Genomic DNA, 26,083 nt, shown 5'->3' with positions numbered 1-26,083 from the left:
TTTGCCTCCAGCGTTTATAATGTTGTTAAATATATAAACAAGTGTTTTCAATTTACAAGGGGGGGGGGTCGCACTCAGAGGCTTGGTATGTGAAAGGGGTCATCACTACAATAGTTTGAGAACCACTGACTTAGAGGGAATTTAGATTGCTACCCTTCTTCTGCGCTGCCGCTGGCGGGCCGTTGCCTTCAGAGCTAGCTCCTGACTACCAGCCATGGCTCTCCAGCTGCCCAGCTCTGAAGGTAGTGCAGAAGTAAGGGAGGCAATACCACAACCCCTTAAAATAACCTTGTGACCCTCCCCGAAACTCCCTTTTTTGGTCAGGACCCCCAATTTGAGAAATGCTGTTCTCCGCTGTGAAATCTCTATGGGATAGAGTAAAAGACCAGATTTCACAGTCCGTGACGCCTTTTTCATGGCTGTGAATGTGGTAGGGTCCTAATAATAGCAATCTGTGCACAGCACCAAGAGACAAGAACTGCTGATCCTCTCCCCGGCTCTGCACTCATTCAACATGTGGCTTTGATCAAGTTACTAAAGGGTACATCTACACAGCAAAAAAACAAACAACAAAAAAATGAATAGCAACGAGTCTCCCCGGTGGGGTTTGCATTACAGCAGGGGTCGGCAACCTTTCAGAAGTGGTGTGCCGAGTCTTCATTTATTCACTCTAATTTAAGGTTTCGCGTGCCAGTCATACATTTTAACATTTTTAGAAGGTCTCTTTCTATAAGTCTATAATAAATAACTAAACTATTGTTGCATGTAAAGTAAATAAGGTTTTTAAAAAGTTTAAGAAGCTTCATTTAAAATTAAATTAAAATGCAGAGCCCCCCAGACCAGTGGCCAGGACCTGGGCAGCGTGAGTGCCACTGAAAATCAGCTTGCATGCCACCTTCAGCACCCGTGCCATAGGTTGCCTACCCTTGCACTACAGGGTTAAAAACAGCGGTGCAGACATTCCTGCTCAGGTGGAGCCTGGGCTCTGAGATCCTCCCCTCCAAACTGGTTTCAGAGAGCCCAAGTCAGTTGACCTGGGCTCTGTGACTCAGACTCACTGCTGAGGGGTTTGTTTTTTTTTGTTTTGAAGTGTGGACATACCTAAAGACACCAGGATCACAGATAACTGAACACCTTGCAAGTCACACAATTAAAGCATTCTGCTGACATGCATAGATTTATGAATGAGATATGCTCATTCCCAATTACAAACCACAGAACTAGAGTGAGTATTCCCAATAAAGGGCAAGGTATTCAATCAAGAAGTTTGACAATATAATGCCTCAACTTCAAAGCTAAAGGTCAGGAAGGTAATATATGCCCCAATAAGTAATTTCCCCCCAAAAGCATGTCCTTTCCTAGTCTGTAATTACAGTAAGGCCCTTGTGGACTGAAGAAAATGATCAGCACATTTAGGCACCTCCCTGGAATCTTATTTATTAATTTTTGGATACACATTTTAAAACAGGTTTGACTGGAAACAGGTAGCTTTAGTTAGGAACATTACCTGCTATGGTTGAGGAAGACTTTGCCCTCCAAAAACCTTGCAGAATATAAAGTAATTCAAATATAACAGCTCTCATAACCACCTCACTGTAAAAGAAAAGAATGGAGGTCCTTTCACCACCAAGAGTTGCACAAACATCTATTTGCTACAGCCTTAAAATTAATTTCCCTCCCCAGCACCAATGAAAGTCTCATTGTCATCTGTTTTTAAGAATTCAAAGGCAAATTCTGAAGATATGGCAGTTTTGACAACTTAGGGCTACACATCAGTATTGTCTTTGATAAAAGAAAGCAAATGATTTTAGAGACAATTTAGAGCTTGTTTGACAAGACTGTCTGCTCAGTGCATATTAACTCCTAAACTAGGTTCACAGGATCATGGCTTTTTGTAAAGACTTTTGATTGGAGCTTAATGAACTAATATTTATTACTCCTACCTTTAGAAAAAGATTCCCTACACATTTTCCCTTAAAGGAAAATCTACACTGACTGTGAAAACAAAAGACATTTTTTCTTTCAATTAGTTAGTATTTCTGCCCTAATTACCAATAACCACGTGGAAAGCCAGTATTTTAGCAGAAGAGTTTATTGGAACCTATTTATTATCAGAAACAGCCGACCAAGACATCAGTGAAGACAGGTAGTAGAGGCAATCCTTAAAGATCAAAGTTGTACCAGAAATCTTGAAGACGTGTTAGTTGCAGAGGGTATGGCTACACTGCAACGTAAATCCGGGGTTCAAACTCAGGCGCAAGCCAAGCCAAGCCCCACCCCTCTTCTCCCCCGCCCCCCACACATTAACCCAGGACTCAGACCCAGGATCCCAGAACCCCCTGGGGGTGGAGAGTCCGAGCCCAAGTCAAGGGTGGCGCCCCAGACTGGGACTCAGGGTTCAACAACTCCTAATCTGAGTTTACAAAAGAATGTAAATGCACAAACCCAAGGTTAAACCCAGGGTCTGCTAATTCGAGATGTACTAGCCCTGGGCTTACTTTGCCTTACATACCCTTAAAGGGCTTCCCTACTGTAGATGACCAACAGTGCACATTTCACTTGGGGCTGTAAGAGGAACAGCTTTTCTTTCAAACTTTGAGTGCTAGATTGAGCAAAGCAGGCAAAGTAGTTTAATTTATGTAGTCTTGTTTCAAGGGGAAAAAACAAGCAAATTGCACCTCATTAAGAACCATGCATTTTGGAGACAGTTAACCACATATAGGAACTCTGTCCATCTCTTCATTTAAGATGCTGCAATGTGCGCAGAAAACACCAAGGCACTTAACATATATAACTATGCAAAAAGAAAAACTGTGCCAGTAATCATGGCAATTAGTCAAACTCACAACATTTTGGCAAGTTTCAGATTAATTTTCTGCTTAAGTGGCATTGTAACTTAATTCACATTAATCTGAAATATTTACAGCAACCTGAGGGAGGTTTGGAGCTACTCTGGCTTAATTGTATTACTAATGTGTCCAGCTGCCAGCCATTAGAACGCCAAGCTACAGCTCAGCTACACCCACTGTACTATTCTTTCAGAACACCTATCTGCGTACTTTTCATGTTAACTTAAATATGCTAACTTCCTCATTTATGAATTCCACAACGTAATACGAGATCAAAAGAAACTCAATTCTACAATATTAGACCAAAGTAGAACACTTTAGTGTGTGATTTTCAAAATGTGTTTATAAAGTTTTTAAAAATAGGATCAGAGGGATTTTAAAATCATACCAGATAAAGACACAAAATTAACTTAAAAAAACCTCCTCAGTAGACTTTGTAATTTCTCACAAGAATGACAATTCACTCATTCCAGCCTTGGAGTAAATTAATTTTATGGATCATAAGAAATAATGTTAATGTGATCTAGGTTGTACCATTCTTATAATGGTAGTAGGAAATATAAAGCATCCACTGGGGCAATAATTCAGTGGCATACAGACAGAGCATAAATGCTAAAGTTACATTAAGTCAATTGGAATTAACAAGCATAATATTACTTCTACAGAACAGGTTTCATCTTTCAGTATGCCCTCTCTGAGTCAAACCTAAAAAGTTCCTGATGGTCCATTCTAGCATTTTTAAAACCACAATATTTTCACATGTTGTCAGTCAATGCCAAACACAATCTAGGATATGTGTTTATTGAACCGATAAATGGTTGGTAAAGTTACAGAAGCACTGAATGCACCACTGATTATAAAAATATAAGAAATAGAATGTTCAAAGCAGTTTTTGCTTAGAAAATGTAATTCTTTACCGCTATAGATTTGTTTAGGATCAAATCCCTTACTTTGAGGGAACTAGCCTAAGAAGTGAAAAAGTATCCTCTTGGACCACCTGCACAAATACTCAATATGTCAACAACCCTTACTTCTGTGAAGAGTCCTGCTCATTTCCACAGGACTACATGAGGTTGCAGAATAGATACCATTCAACATGTGTGATTTTTGTCAAATAATTCTCCAAATACATAGCACTGACCTTAGTCAAAAAGACTTGAGTTTCCATAACAAAGCTTGAAACACTGCTTCTGAACTAGACACTCTCAAACTCCACAAACAGTGACAAATACAAAAGCCAACACTTCACTGCTATAATTAAGAACATAAAATCTTCAATGAGAACACTTTAAATTAATGAATTTGACAAATCCATTAACCTGGAAATACAGGAAAATACCAGTCTGCATATTAAGCTTCATGCACTACCACTGATGTGGTTTGTAGGTGACAGTTCCGGTCTTTTCTGTGCAGCTAGTGAGCAGTACAGTAACTAACAGGAATAAAGAACTTTATTCTGAATATTAATCATACAATATTTTAAGTGATCCATTTAAACTACTTCAATTACACTGTGTAGAAGATATACATCTCCTCAGACTAATGTGCAGTTTTATCAATATGTAGTACAGTGCAGCAGGTCTGCCACAAAACTTTAACAAAACTAGCAATTTCACAAGAGTGTAAATGTAGGCTTTTGTTACACTATTCTGTAATAAACCTCCGAATTCATAACTAAATCCTAAACAAAACCCAAATCAATTGTTACACTGGAGAGCAGATTGAAAACAAAGCTTAGCTTGAGAAACAAACCACTGACACAGAGGGCAATATTACTTTGCCAGTATTTCATTTGTGCATCAATTAATCAAAGTTTCTAATGGCCAAACCTCTAGTTAAATCTTTATCCCACTGCACTGGAGAGTCAGCAATCTCCACCATCTATTTGCTTTTCACTCTGAAGTAAAATAAACTGCAGTAGTGACTTCTTTTTAATGGATTACCAAAGTAATCTATATAAACTCCTTGATAAAGTGGTTGTCATAACTACAGGGCTATCTGTCCCCTTTCTTGTGCATCTCCTCAGATGCCATGCCTCTTGCATATACCTATCCCAAGACATACAGTACAGACCCGTTTACGCACGGATGTCAGAGGTCAAGCTGTCACGACTGCATGTTGAGGGCCATGCTGAAATATCTTAGGATATCTATATATACACACGTATAATTATCTAGGATTACATACGTATTCACAGCGTTCCAAATACTGAAAGCCTATCTGTTAATGGGGCTTTGCAAGAATATAAATTCAAATGTGTAATCTAATAAAAACATTACTACTACTAAACAGGTGTGAAAGTAACTCAGGACACTTACTGGTACAGGGCAGGGGTGGCTCTCGCCCTCAGAAGGGGTGGGGCCTCAGGCAGAAGGGTGGGGCTAGGGGGTCAGCATCCCCCAGCCAGCCCTTCCAGGCCACCTGGTCCATGCCACCCAGGGTTCCCGTGGTGATTTAAAGGGCCCGGGGCTCTGGATGCCACCGCTGTGGTAGTGGTGTCCAGAGCCCTGGGCCCTTTTAAATCACCAGCCCCGGGGCAGCTGCTCCCTTCCCCCCCTGCCTATCAGCAGTCAAAGGCGGGCAAAAGGGGCAGGGACCTAAGTGCTGCAGGGTCTTTTGCCACAGCAGCACTTTAATGATACTGCCCCCTAGTGCTGCTGCAGCAAAGGACCGTCCTTAAAGCACTGCCATGGCAGTGCTTTAACATCCCTGCCTGCTTTGCCTCCACCGTCGGCGGCCCTGCTGGTAGGGTCCCTTTTCCCTCTCCTCTCCCCCATTGCCGGTGGTAAAGATGTACAACACGTTTCCTGTCGATTTCTATGTCAGTGAGTTAGTGAGCAAATCTGTAACGCTACATCGCAAGTTCCTGTACCAAATGTTAATGAGTCTTGTGTGTTAAACAGGTAGCACTAGGAGGCATGGTGCTACCGCACATTAAGCAGATTCGCACATAAACATGCCTGTACTGTAATTCTCCTACAGTTACACAAGGTACTGTAGCACAGGGCTTGGTTAATTAACTGTGCTTCTCTTCGGGAATCTGACCAGTGGCATATATAGTGACCAAACAGCCTTCTTAAAACCAAAATATTGTTTTTTTTAATATAGGAACAAAGCATTTAGAGAAAAGGGCTTAAAACAAAGTCCACGTGTATGTCTATCTACCTTATGCCTTCCCATCCCCGATGGAAAACTACTCAGGTATAACTTCTTCAGACATCCCCAAATGCTGTCAGTCTGGTTCCCCCAGACAACTGTCCCTTTTCTTGAGACCTCTTTTTTAAAAACTGCCAGACTCCCTTTGTTCTTGTGAGTGCCTGGGTTCTGGCCTTGCTCATCAAAACCAGTTTTGTAAGTTGGCTGGAGCAAGAAGGTAAGGCACTGAAAGCCAGTAGGTAAAGCATTGTCTCTTAACCCTCAAAGGTACGTCTACACTGTAGCTAGGAGCATGCTTCCCAGCGCTGGTATACAGCTGCACATTTGCTCTGTTAAGCTAGCATGCTAAAAATAGCAGTGTAGCCAGAGGAACCGTGGGTGGCAGCTTGGGCTAGACACCCAACCACACACTCTGGTGGTCCAAGTGGGTTTGCACTCAAGTGGCTAGCATGAGCTGCCATCCATGCTACCCATTCTTCCTACACTGCTGTTTTTAGCATCCTACTTCAAGCAGAGAGAGCACGTTACCAGCACTGCATACAGTAGTCATAAATTACTGAGCAACTTCAATTCTGCCAGTTTACTTACATAAATTACATTTGTTTTCTAAACACATTGCCTTTGCAGAAACACACATTTCCCTCAGTTCCCCTCTGCCTCCAGGATTTTACAAATCTAACTCCAAAGCAGAGGATAGGTGGGATTGTCAGGGTTGCTCTGCCAAAGCAAACATATGGAAAACAAAATGATTTTAGTAAATAACCTCTTTCTTCTTGACAGCCCTTATTGCTAAGTCGCACTGTAGGAGACCAGTTAGCAGCAACCATCTTCAGAAAGTGGGTTAACGAGAGCTGCTAGTGGGAGAACGCAGTGCGGCTCTTCCAAACAAAGCATCTGATTTTGTTGCAACACACAAGCAGAGAGAGAGAAAGAGAGAGAGATTCATGAAGGTATGACCAAACTATGCTTTCTCTAATATCAGGAGGACCATTTCTTTACACTAGGAAACTAGTTTGGATTTATGCGTAGCTATCACAACTCCTCCTGGTTGCCTTCCTTTTTCCCTAAAATCTCATCAGTTTTACAACATAAGAGATTCATTCCCACTTGAAGAATCAGACAATAATAACCTAAGCTTTTACTGAGAAGATCTAAAGTTCTTAACCAGAAATTTCTACGGACAATTACTGATATGGCTAAGGACCAAACATCTATATCAGTTGTTATGGGACTGTATATGGGAATGTTTGGATAACTCTTCTACCTTCCTAGTTAACTCCAAAAATCCTCAGATTTTTATTGACAGGAATATATTCTATTTTGGAACCTGAAAAGGCTGGAATGGGTGTGCGTGACCCACTATTAAATTAATCTGACTTTTTGACACCATAGCAACACACTTTCTTGCATGTCTCCCAAAGGCTCTCACTGATATGGAAGGCCACCTTATCTTTCTAATCAGCTGCAAAACAGTTTGAGTGGCTTTTAGGGAACTGAGGTCAAAGGAGATGTCCAGAGCAGAGCTATTTTGCAAGCATCACTTAGAGCAGTGGTCTCCAAAGTGGGGTGTGCAAGAGGAACCTTGGAAGTGAGCGGCAGGAGGAGTGTGGTGGGTTTTTTTTTTTTGTTTTTTCGGTAGTTCAGGCAGGAGTCTGAGCAGCTTTTTTTTTTTTTGCTTTGGCAAAAATGGTAGAGCTGGCGCAGCAGGGGGTGCATGATCAAAAATTTTGTACTGATAGGAGTGCGTGATCAAAAAAGTTTGCAGACCACCGACTTAGAGAATAGCTTCATCATGTAATTAATAAGATGTTAGAAACTCTGAAGACTGGGGCTCTTCTTGCTACAAGACCAAACACCCTGGGAAATCTAGATTAGACACTTGATTTCTTGGTTTCAACCAGCAGACTTAAGACCTTTTCATTGAGTCTCCAGAATGTGTTCCTTCTTTGATAGGCCCAGGAACAAGTGATGGAGGATATCATGCTCAGTAATACCCAGAGGGAGGAAAGTAAATGGTAAACACCTTAAAATTCCTCCAGAAAAATTGGTAGCAGCCAGCAAACATCATGGAGCACTGATTTCATGAGCTCCCAGTAACACGCTTAGCAACTGGACAGCTGCTTTCTGCACCAGCTCAAGCTTCCATGTTAATGTGCAGCCCAATGTAGGGCAAATTATGGTAACTCAGTCTTGAAGTGACTGAAGAATGGTTCACAGTAATCAGGTGTTTACTAAATGTTTAAAACCTATTTTTTTAATCCTGCTGAGCTATTAGCATCAATGAAATCTAGTGCCAACAAGTCCTATAAATTAAAGGTGTATTTTTCCACACACACTTCTTTACATGTATATCAGCAGTGATTTTACATTTCTTACAATTTTTATTGAATGCCTCCTTGGTTTTCTAGTAAGAAAGGATAAATAGAATGCAATTTACCTTGTCTATAACCTTTTGTTCTTTTGTATATCTTTGCTTTTACCGGTCTTCTGTCTATACTAAATAGAATTTCCATTTAATTCAGATATTATGGTAATGGGTAGGTTAAGTACCTAGCTTTGTGTCACTTAGCACTTCCATTTCTGCTACATCTTTGAGATGGGGTGACCAGAAACGAACAAGGTATTGCATGTAGGGGTGACGTGCCCAGATTATGGTGTTATTTCTTATGAAACTGTGATCCTAACCAGTAAAAACTGTAGGTCTCTGTCACCCTGTTAGAGGCAATTTGTTTTTAATAAATTATATTTTCCACTCAGATTAGTCAGTCCGTGGCCCACTAATTGTAAAGATAAGTTGGCTGGGAGGATGCTATACTGAAAAAAACAGCCCGTCTGCCTAGACTTGCCATCTTTTTTGGCTGGCAAAAAGCTACCGTGGCTTTCCCTCCTAAGACACATCCTTTCACAGCTACAGACATCCCTTCAGGCACTGCATCATCTTCTGGGAAGAAACTCTTTTTATTTCCCTTTGAAAGCGTTAGATAATTTTTTATTTCAGAAGGTGGAGAAAGCAACTAGGGAAGAGGCTATTCTAGATTTGATTTTGAAAAATAGGAAGGAACTGGTTGAGAATTTTAAAACGGAAGGCAGTTTGGGTGAAAGTGATCATGAAATGATAGTTAATCATTCTATGGAATGGTAGGAGGGAAAACAGAATAAAGATAATGGATTTCAATAAGGTAGACTTTAGCAAACTCAAAGTTGGTAGATAAGATCCCATGGAAGCAAGTGTAAGGGGAAAGAGCGTTCAAGAGAGTTGGCAGTTTTCCAAAGAGACATAATTAAGGACGCAAGAGCAAACTATCCTTCTGTGTAGGAAAGACAGGAAGTATGGCAAGAGACCACCCTGGCATAACCAGGAGATCTTCAATGAGCTGAAACTCCAAAAAAAAAAAAAAAAAAAAGTCCTACAAAAATAGAAACTAGGTCAAATTACAAAGAATGAATATAAATAAACACAAGCATATAGGGTCAAATTAGAAAGGCCAAGGCACAAAACAAGATTAAACTATCTGCAGACATAAAGGGTAACAAGAAAACATTCTACAAATACATTAGAAGCAAGAGGAAGACCAAGGACAGGGTAAGCCCATTACTCAATGAAGGGGGAAAAGACAATGAAAGAAAAAGTGGAAATGGCAGAAGTGCTAAATTATGTTTTTGCTTCAGTTTCACCAAAAAGGTTAGTAGCAGCTGGACATAGAACCTAATGAATACCAGCGAAAATTAGGTAGGAGAGGAGGCTAAAATGGGGAAAGAACAAGTTTAAAAATTATTTAGACATGTTAGATGTCTTCAAGTCACCAGGGCCTGATGAAATACATCCTAAAATACTCAAGGAGCTGACTGAGGTGATATCCATGGCTATTATCTTAGCTATTATCTTTGAAAAGTCATGGAAGATGCGAGAGATTCCAGAGGCCTGGAAGAAGGCAAATTCAATGCCAATCAATAAAAGGGGGAATAAGGACAACCAGGGGAATTACAGACTATCATCTTAACTTCAGCACCAGGAAAGATCATGGAGCAAATAATTAGGCAATCGCTTTCCAAACACCTGGAAGATAACAAGGTGATAAGTAATAGTCAACATGGATTTTTCAAGCACAAATCATGTAAAATCGACACAGTAGCTTTCTTTGATAGAGTAACAAGCCTTGTGGATAAGGGGGAAGCAGTAGATGTAGTATCTCTTGATTTTAGTAAGGCTTTTGACACTGCCTCACATGTCCTCAAACAAACTAGGGAAATATAGCCCAGATGGAGCTACTATAAGGCAGGTGCATAACTGGTAGGAAAACCATTCTCAGAGAGAAGTTATCAGTGGTTCACAGTCAAGCTAGAAGGGCATATCAAATTGGATCCTGCCGGGATTGCTCCTGGTTCTGTTCAATATCTTCATCAAAGATTTAGATAATGGCATAGAGAATACTTATAAAGTTTATGGACGATTCCAAGCGAGGAGGGGTGGCAAGTGTTTTGGAGGATAAGATGAAAATTCAAAATGATCTGGATAAACTGGAGAAATAGTCTGAAATAAACAGGATGAAATTCAATAAGGACAAATGCAAAGTACTCCATTTAGGAAGGGATAATCAGTTAATTACACCCATACAAAATGGGAAATGACTGCCTAGAAAGGGATCGTGTAAGGCTGCCTACATGAGAAATAATTCTTCCACTCCACTCTGCACTAAGGCCTCAACTGGAGTAATGTCCAGTTCTGGGCGCCACATTTCAGGAATGATGTTGACAAACTGGAGAAGTCTAGAGGAGAAGAACAAAAATGAGTAAAGGTCTAGAAAACATGACCTATGAGGAAAGATTGAAAAAAATTGGGTCTGTTTAGTCTGGAAAAGAAAAGACTGAGGGGAGGGAGCACATGATAACAGTTTTCAAGTACATAAAAGGTTGTTACAAGGAGGAGGATGAAAATTTTCTCTCATTAAACTCTGAGGACAGGACTAGAAGCAATGGGCTTAAATTGCAGCAAGGGAGGTTAGGTTGGACATCAGGGTACTTGAGCACTGGAACAAATTTAGGGAGGTTGTGGCATCTCCATCACTGGGGGTTAAACCACATTAGAAAAACACCTGTCAGTAATGGTCTAGTTATTTAGTCCTGCCTTGAGTGCAGGGGACTGGATTAGATGACCTGTTGAGGTCTCCTTTTGTCCTGTGTTTCTATGATTCTCTTCTGACTATGGGTCTCTGCTATTCCCCCGGGGCAGCCCTCTAGTTTCTCCCACTCTCTCTCCTCTTCAATCTCTGATACTGCCCAATGTAGAAACTCTACTTATGCAATGCTGGTCCTCTTCTTCTGACTGGCACTCAGCTCAAACTGTCTGAAGAAAAGTCAAAGAAAGGTGCTATAGAGGGAGATTACTTTGGTAAAGTTTAAAAAAAGAAAAAGTACCGAACTGAAGGCTCCAAAAGTGAGTAAAAAGGACAGTCAGAAGCTACACTTTTTCTCTCTCAATTCACAAGCCACAATCTACAGTCAGGTGCTGAATGGAAATGGTATCCCTTTACACCAGTCCCAAAAACTACGTAAGTCCTGAAGACTTTCTAAATGCCTTAGCCCTGTAAACTCAAAAATCTCTTGGCAATTAGGACCTTGCACCTAGTTCTGGAAACACCACCAGCAAATTAGCTCAATTCCAGTATAACAAGACAGGACTTTTGGTACACATTTGGGGTGAGGAGCCAGGGCAACCTTGTCCATGTGGAAAATGGTCAAAGGAGAATCAGCCATTGAAGACTGCAACTCACTCTTCCTGCAGATGAAATTATTTTAAATGTCTTTAAACAGGAAACTCTCTGAAGAGCTGAAATAGTGATTTTAATAACCTGTTTCTGTTATGTTAGAGTGTGCTGCATAACTAATAATGTCCTGCGACCTAATACCTTTTTCATTGTACAGGATGGATAGTGCTTAGTGAGTGAGGCAACTGTTCAATATTTTTGTTCTACCCCATTCAGCATGTGACCCCAATGCTTATTTTCTGCATACCATCCGAACCCTGCCCTGAATAATGAATTTTTAATTTCCTCTTGGGCTTTTCTATGGTGCTTATTGTAATATGAGTTCCTCATTAATCAATTTATCTTGACAATAGCATCTCTATGAAGTACGTTAGTATTATACACATTTTACAGTTGGAAAACAGAGGCAGAGAAAAATTAAAATGAAAATATGCAAGAGAGTGTTACACTAATTTTGTCAGCTTCAATAATTGGGCTGCCAACTTGACCTAAGAAATAATACTGATGAGTGGAGGCAATAGTGGGTTTATACTTCATGGACCAATCAGTCAAAGGAAACGTGGAAAGCACTGATAGCCTTTGTTTTTTCTCCAACATCTCATCTGTTTTGAGGCTAAAAACCCTAGAACAGGGAGTCTTTTACATGGTCCTGAATCTCAAACAAAAGGTCAAATGCTTTCAGCCAGAAGTCCCATCTAAGAGAAACAGATGCCAATGCACAAACTAAAGTCTGAAGTATTGTAAGCTACGCACAGCACACATTTGGACACCATATATCCCTCAGTCACCAGCTGCTTTGCTCTTTTCCCACACGGATACCCAACATACCCAAAGAAGACTTTCTTCCCCAAAAGGCACTCTTTTTGGTATCTTTATCCAAATGGGAAGGTTGGACCAGCCTTGCAACCTCTTTGGCAGCTAACCCCAAACAATAAGTCAGCAGGACATTTTAGGAAATACTGGAACCCTTTTTGTGGCACTTGATAAAAAGGAGGCTGGTGCCAATCAGATTTTCTTAGATAGGGCAAAGTCCCATTAATGATGTGTTACTGGACCTTTCTCCTTGGACTTTAGGAAGTGCAACAGCCAATGAGCCTTGGATAGCTAAACCTTCCAATACCAGAGTCTCGATCACACAACCTAGAAACTCTCTTGTCCAAAATGTCAAGCGGCAAAGAGAGACATGGAGGTGACCTGTCCTCCGAAAAAGCTGAGGAGGAGAAAAAAAATATTCTTGCTGGTGAAAAGAAGGTTATTGCAAATATCCCACCCCTTCTTCCTCCTCTGAATCAGACAAGTGGTCAGAAGTACTGTCCAACAGAGAAGACAATGCTGCAGTTAGGCTGGCAGAGTAAATGAGACAGAAAACACATTAGCTGTGAGAAGACCGAGTAGCAGCAGTGTATTTTATGTCTCATATGTTATGATCCCCAGATTCCTAAAGAGGACCCTGCCAGCAAGGCCACATAATTCATGAGTTAAGAGGAAAGCAAGGGAAGGTGACATGAAATGAACAGCGCCAAGGGGCCAGAGAAGCTGAGAGAGTGCACCTCATAACCCAAAGGAGAACAAAAACCCCAGGATATAAATGCAACTCTGCATTGATAGCTGTCCCCATAAGCCTATGATCCCAGGCTGATCAGCACAATTTACTAAACCAAGAACAATCCAGGAACTAGATCTTTAATAATCTTGGCTCCATATATTTGGTGCCGTAAGAGGGCACCCATGCAGCGTCAACAAGAACTGCTTTCCAGAAAGTTACCAAAGCCGAACATTGCCACGAGTGTTAGGGCATATTCTTTAATCACACTAAGTGGGAGTAAGCCTGGGTCACCTCAAAGTACAGGTACAATGGGGTGAGCAGGCAGCAGTAGCAAAAAGAAGGTGCTACCTTATCAGAGATTGAATACTGACAGCCAATGAGAGAATCTTTTCCTTTCAAAAATAGATCTAAGGAGATCACTATGCAGGGACAGAGTTTTTAGAATATTTTTGTGACAGAATAAGTTTAGTTAAATTTTTGCTCATTTTAGCTCACTGCTATATGTCCTCATTGTTAGACCTAGTTTTACTTCTGTCCCTCACAAGGCTGGTCTTCTATATAGGACCGTACATTGTAGTGCTGCAATTCACTGAACTTCATGCATGTGAAAAAATATTCCATATAATTTCAAGCTTTGAGTTTTGGGCACATACAGGCTGAGTATGAGATGAACAGATGTTTTTCACATGAGCTTAAAGGTTGCTGAAAGATGCAAAACCCCTATTTAACACTCGTAAATAACTCCCTATAGTACTACTGTTAGCCTGTGTTTGTTAAATATGATACAGAAACCTCTGAAAACCAGCTATCAGCCTAGTATAAAGGAAAGGTCTTCTGCTTTCGTTAACTATGCCAGCTTGAAAGGCAATGTAGCTCTGTTTGACCGGGCAGCATAAACTGCAGCATTGATAAGTGCCACCCTATAACAGACAATCCACCATTCTAGGTTCAAATAACCGACTTTATGGCTGAAATTAGCACTGTGCTTGTAACTTCATCAGCAAAACTTCACTGATACAACAAACCACACTGTGTAGATATTCCGTTTCCAAACATACTTTTGTTTTTAGTAACTACCTTCTGATAACCATGACCAAACTTCAGTTGCCATCAAGTTTTCTTAGCTGGTGGTCCTAGAAATCTGCAGCTAAAAGAACCATACAGATTTAAAGCTGAAAAGTTCTGCAAACTTACAGTCTATGCTATCAGCTGGGAATGTAATTCCCAACTTGAGGAGACAGACCTGCACTAGCTCTCACTAAGCAAGTGCACTAAAAACAGAGACTGGTCATAGTGATGGGAGGGGCAAGCCATCCTGAGTACATACCTGTTAAAATGCTAGGTATATATTTGTGGCAGCTAACCCCATCTCGCCATGGCTACACACTATTTTTTGGCAACAGTTCAGTTTTCACAGCTAGCATGGGTATGTCTCTTCAAGTTGGGAATTATAGCCCCAGTTAAAGAGTACATATACCTTAGAGAGAAACCACTGAGATTCTTAAAAAGAGAATATAGATCAGCAAATCCAAACAGCAGTAAAGCTTATATATGCCACTGTTAAATGATGCTGCATAGCATCCAAATTGTGAAGGCCTAATATATAACACAAAGGACAGATTTAATAAGATCGCTCAAGGAAAAAAACCACTTTTGCAGCACATTACTACCAAAAGGAGGTATTTGAATATTGTTAAATTCTTAACAATTCAGAGATTTTTTAGGGAGCAAAACATTAAACTACTACTCTTCAGAAAGGGATCTGCACAAATGAAATATTCAGTTTTAGGCCCCAATATGTCCTTTTTCAAAGGCAAATGGGTTGAGGCAAAAGCACCTAACAGAGTGTCACAAAAAGACACCATCAAAACTACATTCAACAAAATCCACACAGACATAGGATTTTTCACATTTTCAGTATTTTATGTAGTCCATGATCTTAATGAAATCATGATTAATACAGCGTCTTAGGTATAAGACAACATTGAGAAATTATATAGTGAATATCTCTAACTGGAAACCTCCAAAAGGAGGGGGCGGGCAGGGGAGAGAAGAGAATGGGACTAACAAAAGATATGGATACATTAGCCAAAATAGAAGATGAAACAAGGAAGTACATCTAGATAGGCAATGGGAGAACAAAGGAAAAGTGGTTTCTCCACATACACATCCTTTAGGGTGGAAGCTAGTATAGTGACTGACCACAGACGACATATGAGCATTACCAGACTCTACAGTGAATGCTTCCAGCTGAAAGAATGAAATCTTGGGTCCTTTCCAAGAGCATCAACATCTCCGATTTCCTGTACTGCAAACTCCTGGCAGATTCCATCCCATTTGCACTTAAGAAATTCACTCAATTCAGAAGCACGTGCAGCTGACAGAGCTCACAAAACACCTCTCTTAACACTACAAGCCTTACTATAATCTGTTGACCATCTGCCTTATACTGTACTGCAGTTTGTCCACTTTCTGTGTCCTGCTGAATACAATTTAAAATCTATAATTCCTATCTAGTACCCATTTTCAACTAAAACCGAAAAGGGTCACTAATACCAGTAAACTAAGACAGGGTATTTAGAGCTTTTATCATCTCAACACTTTCTCTGTTTTACAAGAACATTAGGAGTTAAACCTACTGGCAAAGGTATATTCTTTCTGTAGCCTCTTACAGTTTCCTGGTACGCTACCATTTTTCCTCTGCTACAGTACCAAGGCATAGTCATCAATCTTACTTCTGAACATGCTGGGAATTCCCTGCAGAACACTGCTACTGGCAGCCAACATACCCTGAACCTCTTTCTGTACTGCATTTTTTTTTTAAATCTACAAGATGCTACTTTAATAGTCTCTCTGCTTCACATTCAAATGTTTAGTGTTCAGTGGTAGAAGGGAAGAGAGCAATTACAACTGCATAAAAGTTTTGAAGTTTATAAGAAAAACAAAAATATGACAAACAGCAGAACAGCTTGGATGTAGTCACAGACAGAAACAGGACCTACCGACTGGGAATCTTGAGCACTACAGAACCCATTCCCAGTATAAAGTGAGATGTTATATTGTGATACAACTTCAGTATAAAGTGACTTGTCTTATTGTGAAGACTAAGGTAATACTTATAGATGATGTCTAGCATTAGTTTGTCACACAAAAGATCATTTTTTATGATACATAGCAAAGGCTTCACAGTCACACAAAGTGTCCTAGAAGAACAGTTTAATCTGTTGACATTAAAGATATTTGTTTAACTTTTGTGAAAGCAAAGTGAACATGAACAACATGCTCAGTTCTTTAGACAATCAATACAGGGCTGGCCAGATTGAAAGTTTCTCTTAGATCACATGGAAGTTTTGTACTTTGATCACATGTTTACAAACATTTTAATGTAAATTGTTCCTGGAAAGAAAAGTTGAATATAAAGCCAGTAAATGTGTGTGCGGGGGAAAAAAAAATTGGTAGAGAATAAATGCCCCAGAAATAGTACAGGCGACTGTAAGCACAGGTGAAAATCCAGAACACATACACACAAGATACATACAGCTCTCTATATATTTATTATTGTCTCTACTAAAATCCAGTGCCAGTCTTAAAAAAAAGCATATTACGGTAGTTTTAAAGTTTCAGAGAAACCAGTCTTGGGATTGTAGGTGGAGGAGTAAAGGGTTTTTTCACCCATCTAAAGTATGACCAAATCACCATGTCCTCTGAGGCAAAACCCTATTCAGGTAACAACAGCATGAAGTTGTAGCTAAGACAAAAGAACAAAAAAGCTGCAGCTGGGGGGAATGCATACAAGCAGCATCCTCCAGAACCTTTTCTATCCCAGAGGGTCAAGTTACACTCAACCTGAGCTAAATCACAATTCTTTTCCAAACCCTGAAAATAGACAGACACCAGAGATCCCAGTTCATGTAACTTATTTTAATGTTATAGTAAGTCATCACTGGAATTATCTGGGAAGAGGCCGCTGAACAAAACTTCAGCTCCGAATTCTGGAGACTGAGTCACCAGAGATACACTAGGATCTTTTTTTCAACCATGGGGATTATTAGAAGTCTGGTGACATACATGATAGTGGTCTCCAGGGCCTACTGAGAAGAATCCTTAGCAAATCTGGAGTGGTTTGTGTGGAGTACACTCTCTGTTAGCATACGCAACTTCTGTTTGCTATGCCCAACATAAACCTGAGTTCTGTCTTAGCAAAGAGGTATTACATTTTGTTTTGCAGTGTCACGTGCTCTATTACTACAGAACACTTCAGGATCTGTTAAGAGTTGAGAGCTAGTATGTGCCTTTGGAACACTGGGGCTTTGCTCAAAGGGAGCAGTTACAGTTAGGTTGCAGAGTAGTGTGTACCTTAACTTTGTATTTCTTGGCTTTAGAGGTTTAAGTTTAACCACTCTGCACATTTGGGAAAGGCATGAGGCATCACTGTGAAATCTTAACTCTCCATTAACAACATTTTGGGACATTTAATTTCTTAGGTTTTTAACAAAAATTGCTCAGCATCTCCATTTACAGCAGGGGAAGCTCTTCTCTTCCCCTGCTCCTAGCCACAGAATGCACTGACAGCATGTTAATCCTTTACTGATCCAGCATCATCTCCTGTCTGTTTGCCTGACCAACACAACCTGGTTCTCCCTCCTCCCCATGGAGAGGTGGGAGCCATCATGGGATCCACAGGTTGAAGAGCTAGAGAAAAGATGCTGGAACATTGCAATACTTGCCTGGAGTCAGTGGAGACACTTTTTGCAGGGGGACAGATGAAGCCTCACTTAACCCTCACTGCACTGCTCTGACCCCTCTCTTTCCACCCCACATTCTCCTGCACTGCTCTGACTTCCCCATTAGAAGCAACATTAGTGTGGGGAAGACTGAGCCTGGAGACCCTTCCCCACAGCTGGAGGCAGGAAGGGGAAGGTGAGGAGTTCTGAATTCCTTCCTCTGATGAGGGAGCAGACAAGTCCTGGAACAACCATGGGGAGGAACCGTGGGGAATGGAGGGATATTTGTAGGGGATGGAGGAAAGCGAGGGCACAGATGGATACGCTTCCCTTTTCACCAAATGTCACTGAAGGGAAAGTTGCTCAACATTCCCCCTCACAGATCTGCTCTGTCAGCACTTCTGATCTAGAGAGCAAAGGTCCCTTTGAGAATGATCCTTTATTTGAGGGATTGTAAAAAAAACTACATTTTTGGAAAGTCAGTTCTTCAAAACACTATTCATTCAACTGGGTTTGTACTATTCGTTCTCCCCGCAAGCAGAGGAAATCCAGGACCATTAAGCAGCATATGCATTAACTGGAGTTTTTATGCAGAGGTATACCTGTGTGCTTTCAAAAGTGGGCTAGCTGGGAAAGGGTCATTTCAAAAACAAGCTGGAGATTTTAGGGGGCAGGGGGGAAGTGTCTCCTTCCAGTCACTGTGCAATAGAGTTCAAATTTGTGACCAGAGAGGTCAAAGTTGCTGAAGTACTATTTTTAGTAGTTCATGTAATGTAGCATCCATACATGTTTTACCAGTGGAACAGTGCTGGTAGAGGACCTGTGTCATTCAGGAAAGCGGTTTTCAGTTACTGTCAAACTCAGGGTTTTACTGACAGGTCTTAAAATTGAATGTGGATGCACGCAAAGATGTGCTGAAATAAGGAAGTGTTAATGGTAAAATTTTTGTAGACCAGGCGTAATAGAGAGAAATCCTGAGTGGCTGAGATAAGTTTAGGGAGGATTAGAGCTATACTTCGAGCCTAGGTGTTCATTTAAAAAAAAAAAGTTATAGGAACCAGTTGATGATGTAAACATTTTTTTTTTAAAGGAGGGGAAGTTAGAAGTGTATTTTAGGAACCCCTTTGTCAAATGACACTAACTTTGGCCAATAATCCTAACCTGCGCAACCATGAGTCACAGCAAATTTCAAGACAATCCAAGTAATGTGGATTTTAGAGCATTTAAAATAGTTGACCTTTTAGACAGAAAGTGACACTCAACCTTAACTAGCAGAGCTGGTGAAATGTTTACTGGAGAGAGTTTGAGTTATTTATTCTTTATCAATCTAGCGCTAACAAACTGTGGGCAGAACTCAGTTTTCCCCATCAATGAAACCACAGAGTGACAGCTGTAGAAAATTGAGGCTGGTTATCTATGTAGGACCGGGATGGAGAACAGATAGAAGGGAAGTGGATCCCACACACAAGATGATAGCTTTTTAGTACAAATCAGGAGAAACAAGAGTTCCCAAGAAACTGGCTTCTATAAGGGGGAGCACATAGGACGTAGAGAGGAAGAGGTAAAGTAAAGAAACTCACAGCTGAGCCCCTCACATTGGTACACAGAAGTTATGAAGGGAGTACTTGCTGGGGTTGCAGGTGAAGCAGGAGATCTATGGCAGCTGATTGTCATGATGGCAACTACAGGTATACATCTCCTACACAGAGTACTCACTAGGGGTCAGCGTAATGAGGGTTCCATTAAGGTTATTAATCATGTGCCGGATATATCTAGAACACAGAGGACATTCATTAAGTGTCACTGGTGAAGCAAGGGCTGTGTGGTAGCGGGCAGCACTACTGAGGGCGCATGGAGGTACAGGAGATGGGGAGAAGAATTTGTTAGCAGATGTTGGGGGGGGGGGTCTCCCAAGGATGGTGGTCATGCAGCATGTAGGAAGTGTACCATGGCTCTGCAGGTGCTAATAGCTACACACAGGGAGACAGCAGGGCAGATGAGGTCACTTGTGAAACCAGGGCTCTGCATGGGATAGTAGTAGTACAAGAGCCCTGACGGATATTTACTAGGGGTCATTAGTGAAGCTGGAGCTCACTGGGGCTGGAAGCCCCATAGGGGAACTCAGAGGGCATCATGAAGGGGTATGGATGTCTGATGTGAAGTATTCACTAGGGGCTCCACGCTGTTTAGGGTAGGAAGGAGGTCTATGAGGTGGTATAGGGGTATGCTGCCTGAAATGGAAAACTCACTAGGGTCACTGAGGAAACTAGGGCTCCACGGGGGCTGGGAACCATGTATAAGGGATGGGAATACAAAAAGCAATGCAGGCAACGTGTGGGATACTCACTAGAAATCACTGGTGAACTAGAGGCTGCTAGGTGGGGATAGGATAGGAATATAGTGCTCTGTGTCAAGTACTCACTAGGGGCCTCTGGTGAAGTGGGGCAGCTCCTCAGATGCTGTCAGATATATGGTGTGGGTCCATGGAGGTGATATAGGGTTTTGATGGCTAGTAGCCATACTGGGTGGAAGAGCATGGGATGCAAAGGGACAGTATGGACCACTCACTAGGGGTCATTGATAAAGCAGCGGCTCTGCTGGGACAGGCGGGCTGTATGTGGTAAGGTGTAGGGATTAAATAGGGGCAAAGTGCCCAGTAGGGGGTATTCACTAGTGGTCAAGAGAGGGCTGGTAGCTGTATGGAGGGGTACAGAGAATATGTGGCATGGTGCCTGGCATGGAGTCCTCAGTAGAGATCACTGATGAAATGGGGTGTGTGGCAGCTGGGAAAGAGAGGGTGCCTAGGGAGGGTATATGGGGCACAGTGTGGGGTACTCACTATGGGTCACTGGTAAGGAGTGGAAGGGTGCCCAGGGTGCATGGAACAGGGTGCCTGGGGGTACTCACTAGGGGTCACTGAGGAAAGCGGGCAGGGTGCCTGGGAATATTCAGGGCACAGAGAGGAGCACTTAGTAGGGGGTCACTGAAGCAGGGGCAAGGTGCATGGTGTACAGTATGGGGTATTCACTAGGGAGGTTCTGGTGAGATGGGGGCAGGGTGCCTGGGGTACATGGAGAAGGTGCCTGGGGGTACTCACTAGTGGTCTGGGGGGGCGAGTGGGTATAGTGTCTAGGGCTGCATCGAGAGGGCAGGGTGCCCAGGGTACAAACTAGGTCACTGGTGAGAGGGTCATAGTGGCAGGGGACACAAGGCGTGGCATAAGTCATAGCATGAGGGGTCGCTGATAACAGGGCCTGGATGCCCAGGGTGATAGGTGCCCAGAGGACTCAGGGCAGGGCAATGAGGTACTGACTAGGAGTCATTGATAAGGAGGGAGTAAAGGTGCCCTGAGATACTCATGAGGGGATGCTGGTGAGGGAGGCCACTATGCCCAGGGGGACATGGGGCAGGGGACCCGGGGTACTCACTAGGGGTCACTGCTGAGAGGGGGTAGGGTACTCATGAGTGGTCATTGGTAAGGCAAGGGAATGATGCCTCGCAGGGCACAAGGCACAGCACGAAGTATTCAGTAAAGATTGTTGAAGGGGCTGGATGACCAGGGGAAATAGGGCATGGTATGAGGTACTCACTAGGCATTGCTGGTGAGGTGGGGGCTGGGCACCCAGGTGGACATGAGCCAGGGTACACACTAGGGGTTGCTGGTGAGAGGTGGGTGGGGTGCTGGGGGGGGGCAGGGAATGGGGACACAAGGCAGGGCATGGGGTACTCAGGGGGTCATTGGTATAGGGGAGGCACGGTACTCACTGGGGTACACACTGTGGTTCACAGGTGAGGGGGGCAGAGGGACACTCATTAGGAGTCACTGGTAATGGGGTACAGGGTGACCTGAGGGGACATGGGGCACAGCATGAGGTATTCACTAGGGTTCACTAGTGGGAGAGGATAGGGTGCCCAGGGAAGCAAGGGGCATGTTATAGGGTACTTACTAAGGATCACTGGTAAGGGCAGCAGGATACTCATCAGGGTGCCTGGGTACTCAATAGGGATCACTGGTGAGGAGGCTAGGTGCCCAGGGGTGTGGGCATAGAGGCCCAATACTCACTACGGACTGCTAGAGAACGGGGCAGGGTGCTGAGATGCATGGGGTAAGAGCCTGGGTTCTCACTAGGAACTGCTGGGGAGGGGAGCAGAGTACCCAGGTACAACCTAAAGGTCACAGGAGAGTGGGGAAGAGAGCCCAGGGTAGGAGCTCAGGTTCTCACTCAGGAGAGCTGGCGCGGCAGAAGGTGCCTGGGGGTGAGGCCAGGTATTCATTAAGAGGCGCGGGGGGGGGGGGGGGATGCCCAAGGCAGAAGTTCAGGGTGCAGGACAACAGCCAAAGTACTCACTAGGGGGCGCTGGTGGGGGGAGGTGCCTGTGGGCAGGAGCCCATGGCCAGAGCTGGGCACTCACTAGGGAGCACTGTGGTGGCCAGAGCCAGGGGGGCAGGGGCCAGAGCCGGGCGCTCATAAGGGGCGCTGCGGGGCTGCAGCCCTGGGGCAGGGGCCGGAGCCAGGCACTCACTGGGGGGTGCTGCGCGGGGACAGAGGAAGGGGCTGGAGCCGGGTGCTCACTGGGGGGCGCTGAGGGGAAGGGACCAGGCGCTCACTAGGTGGCACTGAGAGGCAGGGGCCAGAGCCGGGCGCTCACTAGGGGGCGCTGCGGGGGGGACAGAAGGAAGAGGTTGGAGTCGAGCGCTCACTAGGGGGCACTGAGGGGCGGGGGCCAGAGCCGGGCGCTCACTAGGGGGCACTGAGGGGCATGGGCTGGAGCCGGGCGCTCACTGAGGGGCGCTCTGGGGGACAGGGGAAGGGACTGGAGCCGGGCGCTCACTAGGGGGCGCTGAGGGGCGGGGGCCGGAGCCTGGCGCTCACTAGGGGGCGCTGTGGGACCGCGGGGCGGGGGCCGGAGCCGGGTACTCACTAGGGGTCGTTGGTGAAGCGGGGGCTCCGCGGGGGCTGGTAGCCGTACAGGTGACAGTAGAGCACATCGAAGCAGAAGCAGCACATCTCGGCCGACACCACCATCTTCCTGCAGCCGGGCCCGCCGGAGCCGGCCCCGGGGGAGGCGAGCAGCGAGACGGCCGGGGGGGAGAGGCCCCCGCCGCAGTTGGGCGGCAGCGGCGGGGACAGGACGCAGCCGGCGGCGCCCCCCGCCAGCCCCCCCAGGCCGTTGAGGCGGGCGATCCCCGGCGGGGGTAGTGCCCCCGGCTCGCCGCCCGCTGCCGCCGCCCCTCCGCAGTGGGAGCTGCCGCCGCCGCCCCCCGGGCCGGCCGAGCCCGAGGGAGGGGAACTGGAGAGTTTCTGCTTCTTCACCCCGCAGCAACCCGCCGCCATCTTGGAGCCGTCTCCCCCCACGCAGCGCTTCCGACCCATAGCGGGGGGGCCGGCCGGCTGGCCGGGGGACGTGCGGCCGCCTGCTCCGCCTCCTCCCGGGCCCGCTCCGCCTGCAAGGGGGAGGGGGCAGGGAGGGATGAATGGGGAGAAAGAGAGAGCGGAGTTAGAGCCGCCCCGGCGTGCCAGGCGCCGCACCTCGCAGGGCGCAGCCACGTTCGCTGGCCCCTGCCCGGCAGCGTCTCGTTCCCCCAGCTTCCCACCGGGGCAGGGCCCGAAACCCTCCCTTCCTCCCTCCGCGCCTGCTGAAGAGCCGCGCCAGCCCGAGGGGGTGGCTGACAATGCCGCTTGCACAATGCAAATGACCTCGGCTGGCGTTTGCCTCGGAGGGGGAAAGGAGAAGCGAGGGGGGTGTTTGAGTCAGCCAGCGGGAGCATCGACTGCTGCACCCACAAACCCGGCGGGCCTGTGATGGCTGGCAGCGGGGACGGGTTTCAGTTAAGACTTTGCTGAGGGCAAAGCGGGTGTGACCCTGGTGGACTAGTCTAGTGCTTCCCTTTAATCTGTAGTTCCTAGGGGTGAGGTCTGACCCACGGGAACTGATGGAACATGGAAGTGCCTTTGCTTGAGACAGTTAAAACTCCACTGGCCAAAGCACTGAAGACTAATAGTTTACGTTTGTGCCTTACATCTCAAAGGAGCAGCAAGCATACTAGAGCCTCACCTATCGCTAAAATGCAGCTATCACTGATGTGGAAACTGGCATCTTTTTAATATAGAATAGCAATGCTACCAAACTATTTAGGCAGGAAATGAAGACTATTATATGTAGTTGAAACATTCAGGGATATTTATATAGGCAGAAAATCATTATCCAAATTAGCATACAGCCTCAGAAAATCTCAAGGGCACTTTTAGGGCCAGGACTGGTCAGGAGCTCAGTTTTACATCTTATATTGACAACAGCATCACAGCAATGTCCTACCACAATCCTGGGCATTGATTCATTGTGGACCTAAAGGGAAGAGCTTTGAGTGGTAGCCGTGTTAGTCTGTATCAGCAAAAAGAACAGGAGTACTTGTGGCATCTTAAAGATTAACAAATTTATTTGCGCATAAGCTTTCTTAGGCTAAAACCCACTTTATCAGATGCATGTAGTGGAAAATACAGTAGGAAGAGATATATATACACACAGAGAACATAAAAAAATGAGAGTTGCCATACCAACTCTAATGAAATTAATCAAGTAAGGTGGGCTATAATCAAGCAAGGTGGTCTATTATCAGAATATCTCTTACTAAATCTGCAACTCCACTTCCTGGTGAGTTGGAGAGGCTTCCATCCAAAAAGTGGCCTAAATAGACATGCAGCAATTCTCCAAAAAGGGCCATATATTTGGAATTTAATGTACCCACCCGACACCACCCACATCATATAGCATTTTAAAATTTATGTACATTTAGATGAGCTCTGATGTGGAGCTATCAAGTGGTGCCGTAAGCCTGTAGGCGAGGTGAAACAATGGTATCCAAAATGAGAGAGTCATTTTTTTGCACAGTTCCAGAAACACTGCCACATGACTCTGACTACGATTTTTAATGTTTAAGTTAATATCAACACCAAATTGTGGTGTATATTGGTCAAAGCTACCAAATGACAGTGTAGAGTTTTATTGGTTTTACATGGGCAAATATTTTTTTTAAATGATGCAGCTGTTTAGCATGCAGCAATAATAGCAAATATGAGCATTTTGCAATATACTAACATGAAATGTTTTCACATCACATATTCTTAATTGTCAAAGTATCTCACACATGATTAGAATAGTGTTCTTTATTTTCAGTAAAATTTGCTATCCAGATCAGGCTCATGCTGAAAATTGTGCACCAGTAGCAGTAGATTGCATGCCCATAGTTTATGCTGCATAGTGGATAGATGTAAATATATGTGAATTCCTAATATAAAGCCTCTCCATTTGTAAGCTTTTGTACATACAATGTAGCATCTAGTCTGCTGGTAGAAGGTTTTAATTTGTAATTGCCTATGCATGCAGTACTAGTCTTTGAAATAGTCTAGAAACTAGCTTTTTAATTCAGTGACACGTATGTACAGGCCATGTTACTGTTAGAGATGACAGTTGCTGGAACTACATGAATACCTCCTCCTGCTTACATCAAAGAAAAAAAATCTTCAAAAACTTTGAAAAATGTGTTATTTGTCAAGAAAATTAAAAGAATGCAAATCTGTCAAAAGTCACCAGTGCTGGACAAAAACTTCATAAAATAGAAACATTTGAGAGAGCAATCAATCTAGGGGAGAGCAGCATTTCAAAGAAGAGATGATGACATGTTGCACGGAATATCTATGGAAGTCTTGATTGCTAAGGAGGCAGTTTATAACTGAACATGCCTTTCTTCCTACTTGGGTAAAACAAATCTTAAAGCAAAACTGTCTAGTTATACTGCAATAACACAGTCACCTTATGACATTGCATTTTATTAGCTGATTGAAGAGAGAGAGAATGATGTACAACAAGAGGGCTCTTCTCTGTCCAGGATGCTGCAAAGATATAAAGCCCTACTTCCCTCAGATGTAGAAACTGCAAGCTATTCCAGTAGCACATAATAGGCAAGCTTAGAAAAATGCTATGGTTCTGCAAGTTCATTTCGTTCACAGCATAGACAGGGCACATCTATCATTGTTCCATGCA

At 43.8% G+C, this 26,083-nt stretch overlaps 1 protein-coding gene and 1 long non-coding RNA gene across 4 annotated transcripts in view; one reads left to right on the top strand and one right to left on the bottom strand.

Annotated features, from left to right (window-relative positions):
• AMMECR1 (AMMECR nuclear protein 1) overlaps positions 1-23,415 on the bottom strand; it is a 109,798-nt gene extending 86,383 nt beyond the window's left edge. Inside the window, exon 1 of one of the 3 annotated variants that reach the window (XM_030575030.1) lies at positions 22,964-23,415. In XM_030575030.1, the coding sequence (XP_030430890.1) occupies positions 22,964-23,415 (452 nt within the window). The remainder of the gene's footprint in view (positions 1-22,963) is intronic. The other 2 variants (XM_030575031.1, XM_030575032.1) reach the window with 2 other exon arrangements.
• On the top strand, positions 1,516-17,450 carry LOC115657331. Its single transcript, XR_004001958.1, has 3 exons — positions 1,516-1,595; positions 15,461-15,465; positions 17,436-17,450. It is a non-coding gene; the product is annotated as an uncharacterized LOC115657331 (long non-coding RNA).
• Positions 23,416-26,083: the final 2,668 nt, after the last annotated feature.

The sequence above is a fragment of the Gopherus evgoodei genome, chromosome 9 (genome assembly GCF_007399415.2).
Source record: "Gopherus evgoodei ecotype Sinaloan lineage chromosome 9, rGopEvg1_v1.p, whole genome shotgun sequence".
Classification (NCBI taxonomy): Eukaryota; Metazoa; Chordata; order Testudines; family Testudinidae; genus Gopherus; species Gopherus evgoodei.
This window is presented reverse-complemented; position numbering and strand designations above follow the sequence as displayed.